At 51.9% G+C, this 13,898-nt stretch overlaps 5 protein-coding genes across 5 annotated transcripts; 3 read left to right on the top strand and 2 right to left on the bottom strand.

The window, feature by feature from the left end:
* Positions 1–4,092: 4,092 nt before the first annotated feature.
* AYO20_00598 (hypothetical protein) lies at positions 4,093–5,907 on the top strand (the record flags this gene model as incomplete). The annotated part of the gene is made up of 1 exon (XM_022638907.1): positions 4,093–5,907. One exon carries the CDS (start codon positions 4,093–4,095, stop codon positions 5,905–5,907), a length of 1,815 nt encoding a protein of 604 aa, XP_022505190.1.
* Positions 5,908–6,765: 858 nt separating this feature from the next.
* Positions 6,766–7,116, top strand: AYO20_00597 (hypothetical protein; the record flags this gene model as incomplete). Its single annotated transcript, XM_022638906.1, has 1 exon — positions 6,766–7,116. The coding sequence occupies one exon, from the start codon at positions 6,766–6,768 to the stop codon at positions 7,114–7,116; it is 351 nt and encodes a 116-aa protein (XP_022505189.1).
* An 823-nt stretch (positions 7,117–7,939) lies between these two features.
* On the bottom strand, positions 7,940–8,920 carry AYO20_00596 (hypothetical protein; the record flags this gene model as incomplete). Its single annotated transcript, XM_022638905.1, has 2 exons — positions 7,940–8,547; positions 8,617–8,920. The coding sequence occupies 2 exons, from the start codon at positions 8,918–8,920 to the stop codon at positions 7,940–7,942; spliced, it is 912 nt and encodes a 303-aa protein (XP_022505188.1).
* Positions 8,921–9,529: 609 nt separating this feature from the next.
* On the top strand, positions 9,530–12,076 carry AYO20_00595 (hypothetical protein; the record flags this gene model as incomplete). Its single annotated transcript, XM_022638904.1, has 2 exons — positions 9,530–9,537; positions 9,589–12,076. The coding sequence occupies 2 exons, from the start codon at positions 9,530–9,532 to the stop codon at positions 12,074–12,076; spliced, it is 2,496 nt and encodes an 831-aa protein (XP_022505187.1).
* A 284-nt stretch (positions 12,077–12,360) lies between these two features.
* On the bottom strand, positions 12,361–12,785 carry AYO20_00594 (hypothetical protein; the record flags this gene model as incomplete). The annotated part of the gene is made up of 2 exons (XM_022638903.1): positions 12,361–12,674; positions 12,728–12,785. The coding sequence occupies 2 exons, from the start codon at positions 12,783–12,785 to the stop codon at positions 12,361–12,363; spliced, it is 372 nt and encodes a 123-aa protein (XP_022505186.1).
* Between the last annotated feature and the right edge of the window lie 1,113 nt (positions 12,786–13,898).

Here is a 13,898-nt window from a genome sequence, read left to right as displayed (position 1 = left end):
GAAAGGTATAGGAAAGAACAAAATAAGTGAGAATTGATATCGCTTTCGAATGGTAAATACTCTGTGGGTTGGAATTCGTGATGAGGAAGACGAGGATAATATAGCGTCAGTCAAGAGAGTATATATCCTCTCGCTCGGATATACAGATCCAGCTAGCCAGCTAGTCAGGGCTGTACGAGGTGGAAAAGTTGACGTCGATCCCATGTGCCATCATGGAGCCTCGGAGGACCGTAGCCGACAAACAAGACCCGGTCATTTCGCAGCGAGAAGAAAGTCCCCTTGCTCCGTACCATCATCATACGTCGATAGTGCTTGACCAGTGGAGTGCGATATGCTTCGTACTACTGACTGATAGGACCCAGCTACCACCACTGGGAGAAGTATGTACAACGAAACGAAAAGACGCCCGAACTAACAGCGTGGGCCCCAGCACCTCTACGAGGTACATACTCGTACAGGTCGGCGCGGCGATATCGGTAAATGCAAACTGAACAGAGGGTGTTAAATGGCCGAAAGTAGAAGAAAGGGGCAAGAGACAGCGAGCGGAGGGTGAAAAGGCACCGTGGCTCCGGCGGCGCGGAGGCTTTACTACTGACTAAGTATAAACTAGGCAAGCACATGCCAAAGTGCGGAAAGTATAGCCAGGCATCGGAGACGATATCGTCTGGATATCTCCCTAGGGCGTGCTAGATTAGGTACGTACTTAGTAAGTATGCCGCGAATCGAGAAGACTTTGTACTCGGTACGAGGAGTCGAGAGGCCTGGATTATCAAACCACCGTCCCCACAGGATAGAAAACAAGTGGGAAGATGTGGTGGCAGAGGGGACCATGGCGGAGGAAGTTCCGCCTCCCGTAACTTGGTACGAGTAAGAGTCAAAGTATATATTATATACTATCTCTCTTTTTCCTGGAGCTGGATCAGATGTATATGGAAGTTCTACGCCATCTATTTCCCTTTTCTCTTTTCGCGTCAGTCTTGTGAAGAAGCCGGATCGAAAGGGATTCTCTATGGCTGTGATCTAGCCTGAATTGTCGAGACGACTGAGCTCTCTCCAAGGCCTTTGCAGGAACCCAGGTGTCGAGGAGCAATAGAGATCAAGGTGTGGGAAAGCAGCCATTGTGGTTGCAGTGTTTTATGGTCTTCATTTGTTACTGCAGTGGTTGGAACTTAACAATACACTACAATTGACCGAGAGCTCGCTGATACATGGCGAAAACAGACACGGGAAATGTCAAAATGTCCCCAGGCGGGTGTGGTGGATGGAATAATATGGCATAATATGGCAAACAATGACGTCTACGCATCTCTGTCTGCATTTCAACCCCCCATGGCCACGTTCACGGTCTTCACAGTCCATCACCCATAGTGGCGTCATACATATATTTTATCTGTGGCGAGATCTCTTCTGATTAGCACGGTTAAGCTCCATCTACCTGCACCTTTGTCCGGATGCCGCGTATGTGTCTGCGGCCGTTCCCCGGGTCCGATCCCTGCTCCCCGAACAAAATCCTGACGGCACAGACCCCTTCGCCAAACTAGTGGACTTGAAAAAAATGCCACAAGCCATCTTGAGGGATTCGAAGGGGAATCAACATTGGAGGAGGAGGGAGCAGAGACCGAATAAAGTCCCACGTGGATAGCGCATGCTGTTTCTAATAATGGACAGAGATCACAAAAGAGATATACGGAGCACAAGTGCGTATGCACACAATGGCGGCACCGCGAACTCCACTGCCCAACAACTATTCCACTCCCTGCAACAGAGTCGTTCCTTTCATGTCGTACATCGCAAAGGCAAGTATTCCACACAGTTGAGATGACGAAGCTGCAGAGATTGCGCACGGTAAGGATTAGACAGTTTTGAAGAATTGCCCGATTGAGCGGCTCATACCCCGTTTCGCGACTGATTGCCTGGTACAGCCCCGCCGTCACTTGTGATTTACCGCAACGTCTGGCCGAAAACCCCATACTCGTAGGGTTCATACGAATCCGTCAAATATAACCACTGGTAGCCGCGGGTCCGAGTCATCCGGCGCAAGTGTTTGGTCGATCTATCGCGGACTACTATCCAGCAAGAGGGATGATGATACAATTAAATCGGATATGAAGGTCAGTCTGATATCGCGGAACGCAATCTCAAAAGCTCCAGGACTATTTCGGAATATCAGAGAGAAGATGACCCCAACTACGAGAATTCCCTCGCGCATGCGGACATCCAATGAGTGTATACATGATCGGGAGCGGTGCAGGACCAGGCAGACCGCAAAAGAGCCGTGACGGTGTCTCATGTGAAAGTTCCCTTGGGTCGACTCTGTTGATGGTGCCAGGGACGGACTCCACTGCAGAGTGGCTTTTCGACTCGAACGTCTTGTCCTGGGCCTCGAATTTCCACGACCTGGCAAGAAACACATGAGGGGCTTCATTGTGGGACGTAGACCCAACTCAACGTCGGACATCGCTGGGTCGGAAATGTAGAGGACTGGATCACAAAAGGTTTCTGCATTCCGGCTGTATACCGAAAATTCAAAGATCGCTGCGTGTGAGTTAAAGAGGACCACTATGGTTGAGGTGCACAGGGATGGAGATTGTGAGTGTAAAGGGTCAGGCGCGGAATACTTCCCAAAAGACCACTATCTTGGTACTCGAACAGGGATTGCCGACGACCACATGTCTCGGCTGCGTGGTCGGGAAGATCACCATGTGGAAGCTGTGCCCGAAGACGAGTTAAGCCTGTGACAATAGCACGCGAAAGAGGACTATGCCACGTAGGGTGACAAAGCCGTAGCCCGTTGTGTGTGGTCGATGGGGTTGATGTTCCACCGCCCCTTGCAGAGAAAAAAGCATTCGTCACCACGACACTGCACCGCATTTTGCAGTTTGCACTACATGCATTCGGCATTTCTCGTCCGTGCCTGGAATGTTCCCTTATGCACAACACTAGCCAATATTCAGCCGGAGGTCCGTTGCTGGCGATTCAACGAGTAAGGTGAAGAGAGGTCGTTGACGATCCCTCGAGATCCACAGGACGCAGGCAGGCCAGGGCTACGAGCCTACCTACATACCTATAGTACGATAGCCAATACGGAAATAGAAAACGGCCAAGGCTGATACCGATTAGATTGATAGCGGGCACTCGGCGAAACTACTTGTTTCAGGTTGCGGCGAGTGGGAGAGCGACCGGCGCAGATATGATTGGCTTAACTGTTATCGTGGCTGGGCATTCCCGGTCGCTTGAGATTGGTCCGACCCAGATCCACCAATCGGAAAACCACCTGCTGGTCTTGGCAGGTACCCGCCCGCATCCTCCTTCGACCACCTGGTCATTTCCTTTCCTCCTTTTCTCCTCCATGGAGAGATCAACCTCTACGTAATATTCGAGTGCATCTACGAGTACCTTGCTCATGTATTTGTTCTCAGGTGACCGAGGATTTTAGCGCATGCCTTATCTGCGCCTCCCACAGCTTTGGAATTTGGTTGTTGGATTCATAGATTCATGGTTTCATGGATTCTCTCTGTCTCGCCGTGTCACCTTCTTGCCCCGTATGCCCTTCTATGGTCGCCACCCGCTTCTCTGGCCCTTGTTGTTGTACAACGCCGGACATTCCTTCAATATTAATAGTCGCAAGCTATGGCCCCGGAGGGGGATCGAAATCACATGGACCATGTGTCTCCCGTAAGCCCTCAATAGATAAACAAAGCTCACCCATTCTGCCCATGAGCGGGAAAGCTTCGTTTCAGACCAGGTCGGTTTACCCCACACAAGTCATTACCACGGATCTTGGCCCTTGGATTCGTCATCTCGCTAAGTCTCGAGATCTTGGGTGATTTAAATATTCAAGTGACTACAACCTAGCTCCAACAGCTGTTCCTTGGCGTCTTCTTCTTCATCACTGGGACCATCGGGGGAGTCTGTGTCACCTTCTCAATGCTCGTCTGGTATACTGTGCATTCTCGGTGATCCAAGGCATCTGCCGTCTGCCTGATTGCCTAACGAGCCGGGCTCGTCTGTTGCTCTTTCTCTTTTGCCTCTCGAGGTATTGCCGCCTTTCACAAGATGACGTTCTTTTCTTATTCCCTTGCGATGGCAGCCATGTTTGCGGCCACGCAGGCTGCGACGACGGGAAATTCATCGACCACCGGGACTCCAAGTTATCAGAATAGTGCAGCACAAGCGCAACGCGAAGCACTCCACCGGACCATCGCCCACTCCTACATTTGGGCGTTGCTGGGTGTTGTCGCCTTGTTACTCGCCTATTCATGGACCTTGCGGCTCAACGCACACATTCGACACTTGGCCTCCATGTCAGGCGCAGGCGCTCTTCGATACTTTTCTAGCTCCTCGCCCGCCATCAGTCTAAGCAAGAGCAAGTTGCTATACGCGCCGGTCCTCTTCTATCGACGGGCACGAGAGATCAGATTTTCTAAACATATCACACTGGGGACAGTTCCAACACGACTGCAAACTCTATTCATTATGTCAGTTGTCATCATCAATTTTTTCCTCTGCACCTGGAACATCCCATGGTCGCACGCAGAGCAGCAGGTTTTGCCTATTCTCAGAAACCGGACCGGTACACTGGCGATAGCCAACATGATCCCAATCATGGTCATGTCGACAGTGAAAAACCCCCTGATAACGATGCTGGACATTTCGTACGATACATTCAATCTGATGCACCGCTGGTTTGGTCGTCTCACTATCTTGGAGGCCACTACTCATGTCCTGTGTTGGCTCATTGCAAAAGTGCAGTCAAGCAGCTGGGCAGCAGTGAAGGCGTCACTGAACAGTTCTTTCATTTACAGTGGCTTGATTGCCGCCATCAGCCTCGTCCTCATCTTGTTCTCAAGTCCCAAGATGATCCGAAGCTTGGCTTACGAGTTTTTCCATCACCTACATGTCGTCCTGGTTGTGTTGGTCCTGGCATTCCTCTGGATGCACCTTGACGGTACATATCAAAAGGGCTTTTTGCTTGGAGCGATTATAATTTGGGCCACAGCAAGATTCCTCAGACTCGCGACATTGGTTTACAGAAGTATTGGAAGTGGTGGGACCAAGGCTAAGGTGGAACCCCTCAACGGTGGCGTGGTGAAGATCACGATCACTAACCCGAGGCCTTGGACCTATCGACCCGGCCAATCGCTATATTTGACAATCCCTTCAATCGGCCTATGGACTGCGCATCCCTTTTCTGTCGCATGGTCCGGGGTCGAAGAAGCTTTGAACCGATCGTCATCCCTCAAATCCAATTACAGCGAAAAGAGACCTGCCATTCATATATACTCCAAGGACATTGAGAAACGTGGAGACGAAACAATCTCCCTGATTGTCAAAAAGCAAAACGGCATGACAAACAAACTCTGGCAGCGGGCAATGACTGCAGGAGCAGGATTGGAGGTCAATGCGTTGATTGAAGGACCTTACGGAAACGAACGAAGTATGTCAAGCTACGGAACTGTCCTCCTCTTTGCAAGCGGTGTCGGCATTACACATCAACTTGGGTATGTCAAACAGCTCGTTGAAGGCTACGGACATGGTACCGTAGCGGCGAGACGAGTCACGCTTGTGTGGGTTATACCGTCTACGGAATGTCTCGACTGGATCCGATCATGGATGCATGAGATCCTATGCTTGGAAGGACGCAGAGAGGTGCTCAAAGTTCTCTTATACGTCACTCGGGCCAACCTCAGCCAGCCTATCCGAAGCCCAAGCGAACACGTTCAGATGGCACGAGGACGACCGGACGTCAAGGCCCTCATTGCGGCGGAGGCACAGCAGAAAGTTGGTTGTATGGGCGTGAGTGTCTGTGCTGGTGGGGGCCTGGCAGATGAAGTCAGGCGTGGGTGTCGGACGATGCTTGACAAGGGCGTAAATGTGGATTTCATTGAGGAAGGCTTCGGGTGGTGATGTGGACAGAGTTGCTTCCTTTTCTTTTTTTTCCTTCTTTTCTTTTCTCTCTGGCTGGATTTGTGCCGTACTTCGTATAGATTGACCCTTTGTTGGCCTTTTACTTCAACTCTTTGAGTTCTTCTATCGATAATTGATTACATTTTGACGCTCCGTACCTCGTATACCTGACAATGATTAAGGGTGAGAGCTGATTGGTGGAAGCTCAACCAAGGCGAAGCAAAACTAACAAACGCTGCAAATCTCGCAAACTCTGCAAACTTTTTGACAAACGAGCCTAATCATGGGCACCCGAACATGTTGATCGTGTGCTTACCATTTATTCCATCATAGCAACCAACGACCTTCAAGTTACGAGTCTCTTCTCCTTCCTCCAGCACACATGTCTCGCTCTTTATGACCTCATAAAGGTCCTTCGGCCAGTACTGTCAAAGTTATTCACCGATCCCTTCGTAATCCTCTGATCCAACAGTGAGAGACAACTAGTGACACTATAAGCTGGCTAACCTCTCAGCGCCGCGACGCTTTGCGCAACTCGCCCTCGACCGTCAGCAAGCGTCACATGAGCTCAAACAAGTCGACAACCCGAAGACAAGTGACGGCATCGGTTCCTTATCTCACGTCTCTGCCTGAACTGGCGCCATCTCATGAGCACCAATTTCTTCGACCTGTTGCCATCAGTGGTGAAGATCCAGAGTAGCCCGGAGTGGCAGTAGTCCTCTCATTGCAAGAGGTCTTTTGCTAGACGCTCCTTGCATTACTCGCGCCAACAATCGACATTGTCCATCGACGCATTCATCGACAACACACGCCATAGCCCACCTCGCGACTTACCAAAGCGTCCACAAATTCCTCAACATGCCTCCCCCGCGAAGGAGAAACGGCGGTAACGACAGTGCCAGGACCACGGCATTTGGGAGAGCATACCCTAATTTGCAGAGAGCCCTGTTGTTGTCATGTGAAGTCGGTCCATTTCTCCTCATCGCCACCATCTTGACGAGCGCTGGCATTTGGAAACGGCCCATGTGGCAGAGAGCGTTGCTGTGGCGAGCGGCTCTTTGGAGTTTCCTCTCAAGGTGGATTCTCGTTGGTTGCGCCATCACCTGGACTTGGAATGAATGGGGTCAGGAGGAACGGCGCGAGCAGACGGCAAATGATCTTCGACCGGAGCAACGCCAGAACGGAGAACAAGAGGGTCAGCCGCAGTGAGTGAGTGCAACATCCATATAGCGACGGCTTTTTTAAAATTCGATGGAGGCGGTCCGAGGGACCTGTATGATGGCAACCCTCTACCATTTATCATCTCCTCGCAAGAATTCGCCTCCAGAACCTGTTACGAGTGGTCAGGCATCTCTCGGACCGTTCAGAGTCCAACCCCAAGTATCAACAACCGCAGGCTGGTTGTACATACGGGATTCATGCACGAGGCTGTTCATGGCTACCTCTACATACAACATGGTCGATACCCGGACATTTTCCGCTGTGGACTGTCCAGCGACCCTCTCTTTCAACTGAGGCAATTATGGAAAAGCGACGCAGCGAGATCATTTACTGTTCCGACTGGAGTGGACGGAGTCCAGTCTGCGTACGGGGAGCTGTCTCCGGGGAGCGATATTGTTCATCATCACGCATATTGGGAAAAGGCCGCGCCTGAAACCCCTTCGCCACATCCCACGCAGGATTCCGCCCCGTATGGATCCTCTCGCCGTGTTTCTGTGGCGGCAATGACTCCTCAGTCAGGTCCATGCTCTATGGGAGATTCATTTGTAATCCTAGTTTCCGGACAGAGGGTTCTTTCCTCGGCCAAGGCACGGCGTATCTTACAGGCTGGTTGATAATATTGATTGTTGGCAATGAGACGAACGAGGCTCACTCTCCCGCGACGCTCCAGGGGTCTTTGTAATATTATTTCACACTTTACGATTCTCTCATCACTACCTTCGCTGTGGCTATAAGCGAAACTCTGTTGTTTGTCGCTAAATCATCGTTTCGCCACCACATGCCACCTGCCATTCTATTTTCTGTGTAATATTTACTTCCTGAATTCGCCTTTGCTGTGATAGTCCTCCCAATCGACGTAGACCTGGAACTCGGCGTAGCTGGTCTGGTCGTCGGTCTCCATCTTGTTGGTGTAGGTGGCTTCTTCGTCCGAGATGAGCACCTTGGCCAAGTTGCCGCCTTGGCTCGCGGCCTCGGCCAGCAGCTGGCCCTGGCAGGCGTGTTCCATGCTGAGGAACAGGAAGGCGGCCTCGTCGACCGTCTTGCCCACGGTCAACAGCCCGTGGTTCCGCAAGATACAGGCCTTGTTGGTCGGGCCCAGGGCCTTTGCGATCTCGGCACCTTCCTCGCTCGCGAGCACGACGCCGCCGTACGAGTTGTAGACCGAGTGGGAGTTGTAGAATTTGCAGGCATCCTGCGTCAGCATCTCCAGCGGCCGGCCGAAGACGGACCAAGCCTTGCCGTAGACGGTGTGGGCGTGGCAGATCGCAGTCACGTCCGGGCGGGCTTTGTGGACCTCGCTGTGGATTAAGAAGCCAGCGGCGTTGGGGGGTCGGGTTCTGTTTCCTCCCACGACCTTGCCCGACAGATCCACTGCTATCATGTCGCTTGCTTTAAGAAGGCCGAAATGCACACCCAGCGCTATTTGGTGATTAGTTTATGGTCCTCATCTGTCGAAAAAGGGAACACTGTTGTTGAGTGGGAACGTACGATTCGTCCAGAAGACTTCGTGGTTCTCCGGATCTCTCACACTGATATGTCCTGATATTCCCTCGACGAAGCCCTCTCGTGCCCAATGCCGGAAAGCCGCGGCCATATGTTCAAGCTGCCATTGGCGTTGGGCGGCGAAGTTGTCGAATTTGGGAACACCAGGCAACATCACGTCGCCGTGCGAGATGGCCGCGAGGGGCGACTTGTCTTGCATGCCGTGCACATGTTCTTCCTTGCCAGGAGCAACGGATTTTGAGGCCAAGGGGCCGGAAGGGAGGATATCGCTGATCGCAGACGGGGCCATTTTGGCAGAGGGCAGAAGTTGAGGGCTAGGAAACAGAAAATAGACAAACAATGGGAGAGGCAACGATATAGAAATCTTAACGTCGCGCGAGCAAAAAGTCTGGAACCGTTTTGACCGCAGGATACTCTTGAGAAATCGATGTTGAGAGGAACAGTGCTAGATATGGAGGAAGAAGAAGACTTGGTAGGAGATAATAGTCTGAAGGGCGCGAGGAGCGTGAAGGGCGTCGAGGATCCGATGGCAAAAAGATAGACATCTCATTGGAGCGAACGAGGGGCAACTGGTGGATGTCTTCATGGAGAACTCCGCCGCCCTTCGATTGGATCTTTCATGACAGGTTGGGCGCCATGCTGAGTTTGAGGATGAGCTTCGATTTACAACATTGGCATTCGGAGAAGAGTGCGATACTCCGATTGAGCTATCGTAGGTGTCCACTGGGACGTTGGTTGAGCAGATGAACAAGGCTGCGGAACACGCATTTGTTGCGAGGCTCAGGTGCAGCCTTGGCCAGGCTGACGTCACACAGCCTTGATCGAACACAACACGGGCCTTTCACGCTTGACTTGATTCTCAGCCGCAGTCTCAGTTGCGCTGCACAATCACTACAGCATGGCTTCGTAAGTCTTGTACATGCTCTAAGTTGTAAGAGTCTTACTGACAGAACTCAGGAATCTCCTCGAAATCCCCTTTCGTCGCACGCACTCTGTGGACCTGTCCGCCGCAATCAAGCAATACATCTCCACGAAATATGATCAGTCGCCGGAAATGTTCGCAGATGACCTGCGAGACATTGACCGTTTACGAAACGACGCCATAAATGTCCGCGAACCCCATGTCAGCGGTATCAAGCGCCTACAGATATATGCTGCTCAGCTACGCTATCTGGGCGGGAAATTCCCCATCGATGTTGGTGTCGATTTCCCATGGTACCCCGCGATAGGCTACGATCGAGACAAGCCCGTGCTACAAAACAACCTACGGTTCGAGCTGGCAAATATACTCTTCAATCTCGCGGCATTATATTCACAACTGGCGTATGGGACGAACCGAGCGACGCTAGATGGCCTCAAATCTGCTGCCGAGTATAGTATTGCTGCCGCCGGCACCTTCGCCTTCATACGGACCGACATCCTCCCTGACATGCGCTCAACTCCACCGGAGGATATGGATGATATAACCTTGGACAGCCTACAACAACTGTGTTTGGCACAAGGACAGGAATCGTTCTGGCAGATAGCAATCAAAAGGACCATGTCGGACGGCACGGTAGCAAAACTTGCAGCCAAGGTCTCGGATTACTACATCTTTGCAGCTGATGCCGCACGCCAGTCCAGGGCTGTGAGTGCGGAATGGATACATCATTTCCAAGCGAAACATCACCACTTTGCTGCTGCCGCGCAGTTTCGACAATCTCGATATTGTCTGCAAAACAAGCAGTATGGAGAAGAGATTGCCAGGCTTAAGGATAGTCTCACCTGCGTTAATGAAGGCCTTCAAGAAGCCCGATACATTAATGCTACAGTAGCTGGGGATTTGAATGGACTCAAGTCCAAAGTCACTGAGGAGCTGAAGAGAGCTGAGAAGGACAATGATCTGATCTACCTGCAGACACCAACCCCTAAATCAGAGCTGAGGCTTCTGGATCGAACCAATATGGTCGCTGCAAAAACACCTGCAGATATTGTCAATGGGATTTCTCTGCTCGGCGAAGGCAAACCTTTTGGGCGGCCATTATTCGAAAAGCTTGTTCCTTATGCTGTCCATCAAGCTGCGTCCATATACGCCGATCGGCGCGATCGTCTTGTCAACCAATCCATCATCGTTGATCTTGAAGCCATGACAGCTAGGCTGAGGGAGGTATTGCAATCGCTCGATTTGCCCGGGTCATTACAAGCCCTCGAAAAACCGCTCGGCTTGCCTGGCAGTCTCGTTTCGAAAGCTGAGGAGCTTCGACAGCAGGACGCGCTGTACAGGATCAAGAGGTCGATGGACGACACAACCAAATTGAAAACGAACGATCTCGCGATCTATCAGGAAGGCGTTGCATTGCTAGAGGCCGAGAAAACCGAGGATGAGCGAGCTCGAGCAAAATACGGCACGGACAGATGGGCACGTCAACCCTCTACCACGGCTTTGGCCAAATTATATCAGACTTCAAAGGAGCTGCAGACATACCTGAATTCGGCTGCTTCGAGTGACAACTTGGTACAGGCCAAATTCCGGGAGAACGAGCACATCCTCAAGATCTTGACAGGCACGGACCGTGATCTTGAGCGATTTGTCCCCTCGTCCAGTCAAACGACTATGACACCAGCCATCGAGCAAGCCGCCTCTCGATTACGGACATGTCTGAACGAAGTCTCTCGCTTGGAGACTCGGCGGAAAAATCGCATTGCAGCTTTGAGAGAGAAAGCAAAATCCGATGATATTGGACCGGCTTTGCTCGCCGAAGCAGCTCGCCTGGAGCGGGAGTATCCCATGCAAAAGATCGAGCCAGGACAGTTTGAGAAGCTGTTCGAAGCACGGCTTCAGGCTTATGAGCCTGATCGCGAAGCTCTCATCACCGAACAAGAAGAACAAGACCAAATTGTGGCTCGCCTGCGCGAAGCCAACAAGGCATTCTCGGATGCCCGACGGGGTGACACCAGCACCAAAGATCGTCAGAAGGCTCTCCAGACGCTGGACACAGGATACGCCAAATATAAGGAGCTCATGAGCAACTTGGACACGGGCAGAAAATTCTACAACGACCTTGCGGTTCATGTGACACGTTTCCGAGACAATTGCAAGGCACAAGTCTCTGAACGCAGGATTGAAGCCAGTCAGCTTGAGGCGGAGCTTGCTGGACAAGATATGGGCAGGCTCAATCTTCAGGAGACGCGGAGGGAATTGCGGAGCCAAAATACAGCACCGCAAACGAGAAGCCGTCCACAGCAACAGCCCCCTGCCGAAACCCAAGAAGCACTGACGGCACCGGTACCAACAAGGAATCCGCCTCCTGGAGGTGTAATGCCCTCCACTTCGCCTTTAACAGTCGGTGTTGCAGGTGGCACGATTGGCGGTGGAGGAATCTGGACACCGGACATGGGCATCAGATTTGGTGGGGCTCCTAATCAACCTGGACAGGCGGGTTATCCTGTCCCCAGGCGACCATGAGAATTGCTTGCGATCCTCCAGACTCAGCTGCCCACATTGGAGAGGAGATCTTTGAAAACATACTAGCTCCCAGAGATGAAGAGGTGGTGTTGACTCTTTTGCATTGTGCGACTCCCATCCGGTCTCCTCTATGTAGCGAAACATCCGCGCCCCAGCTGACACCCTGACTTGACAAAGCCCTTGACGAAGACCCGAACACCTCTTTCCCCCATTGCCAATGTGCGAAAGACGCCTCCTGATATCTGGTAATTCACAGTCCCGATGAGCCAATAACGGCGGCCATGCTAGTAGTATGTGGAATCTGAGGACTTTGCAGAGTTCTTTTTGATGTAGTGAACGGCAAGCACCACTCCCAGGGACCCAACACAGACAAGCACTAGCATGACCAACAGACATATGCATAAGCTGCTCCTCCTCTTGTGAATCGGCTGGTTCACCTGCACGGGATACGGACGGTCGACCACATGCTGTTGTGCTGGAAGATAGACATATGCGTGGTCTTGACCGTTACCAGCAGCAACAAAAGCGCCATTCCCGCTGGGGTCCAGGGCTACCAGGGCTTCTCCGCTGGAACCATAGTAGGCTGGGTTATTGCTTCCTACTTCTCGAGTTATTAGCCTGATGCCGTCATGCGAGCATTGAACCACGCACCTGAATAGATTGGCTGGTATCGGGCACGGCGCGGAGAACTTAGGATCCCATTTGGCATTGCTTCAACTGTGTGTTCGATTGTCGTGCTCCGAGACGAGAGGGGGCAATGCAAGCGCCGCCTTCGTGGTGCGAAGTTGCAGGATCACCGCAGGTTAATATTGCGGAATGGCAGAGACCCAGCTGAGGCTGAAGGAGATTGCCAACCTGACGACTCAGTAGTCCTCGCACCACGCTTTTCCCGGCTGGTTTTTTCCCTGCATCCTGCATGAAAGTGTAAAGGGTCTCACTGCCTCGTGGCTTCTGATGGTCCTATCATCGTTTGTGACATGGTGCATCGGTGGCTGATTTGGACCTATCAAGGTCGATGTGCCGAGACCGACTTGACTTCAACCGTCGGATTCCAGGGCTGAACAGCGCCCAGTCTTCCAGCAGCGGTTCGAGTTCGTGTTGACGGGTCCCAAAAGTGCCAGCCTGAGACAAAGGCAGCCAATCGAAGAAACCCATCAACCTTCCGAAGGCGGCCACTGCCTCGTCCTGTCAAGATTTGTCACAAAGGCTTCGCCTGCCTGAGCCTGACAACCTCAGAGTCATAAGAGAGGTTTGGGCCACCTCTTTTGGTTTCTTGCTCTGTTAAGACTTGCACGCTTTGTCGATCTGAAGATCCCCGTACCAAGATCCCACTGTCATCATCCAACCCACATGGCCGATCCGGTCACTCTCGCCATCGGCGGGGTTGGGGTTGCTGTTGCACTAACACAACTCGGTCAGGCTGTATACAAGGGTCGCAAAGATGACAAGCAAAATCGCAAGATGATGCAGATGGTTCAGGTGTGCCATTTTCTCGGACCTACCGATTTTGATCTCTTCTATTGACACATGTCAGCAAAATAATGGTTACGGTGGCTCACATTCGGGCGGTCCGGTCACTCAACATGCCTACCCTCATCCAAATACCCATATGCTTGCAATATCGCATCAAACAATGGGTCGACAGTCCACGTTCACAAGTCCCAATGGCTGGTTTGTGTCCGTTGGGCACGGTCCAGAGGCTCGATCGTCGGGCACTTTCATAACCCAAACTACCTCATACAACAGTGGATTTCCTACCAGCCATATCAACCAAAACAGCCACATCCCCTCGCAATCCCAAGTCTTCCTTCCAGCCCCAGCG

The sequence above is a fragment of the Fonsecaea nubica genome (genome assembly GCF_001646965.1).
Source record: "Fonsecaea nubica strain CBS 269.64 chromosome Unknown Scaff2, whole genome shotgun sequence".
Classification (NCBI taxonomy): Eukaryota; Fungi; Ascomycota; class Eurotiomycetes; order Chaetothyriales; family Herpotrichiellaceae; genus Fonsecaea; species Fonsecaea nubica.
Note: the sequence above shows the minus strand (reverse complement) of the source record. Positions and strands in the feature narration are given on the sequence as shown.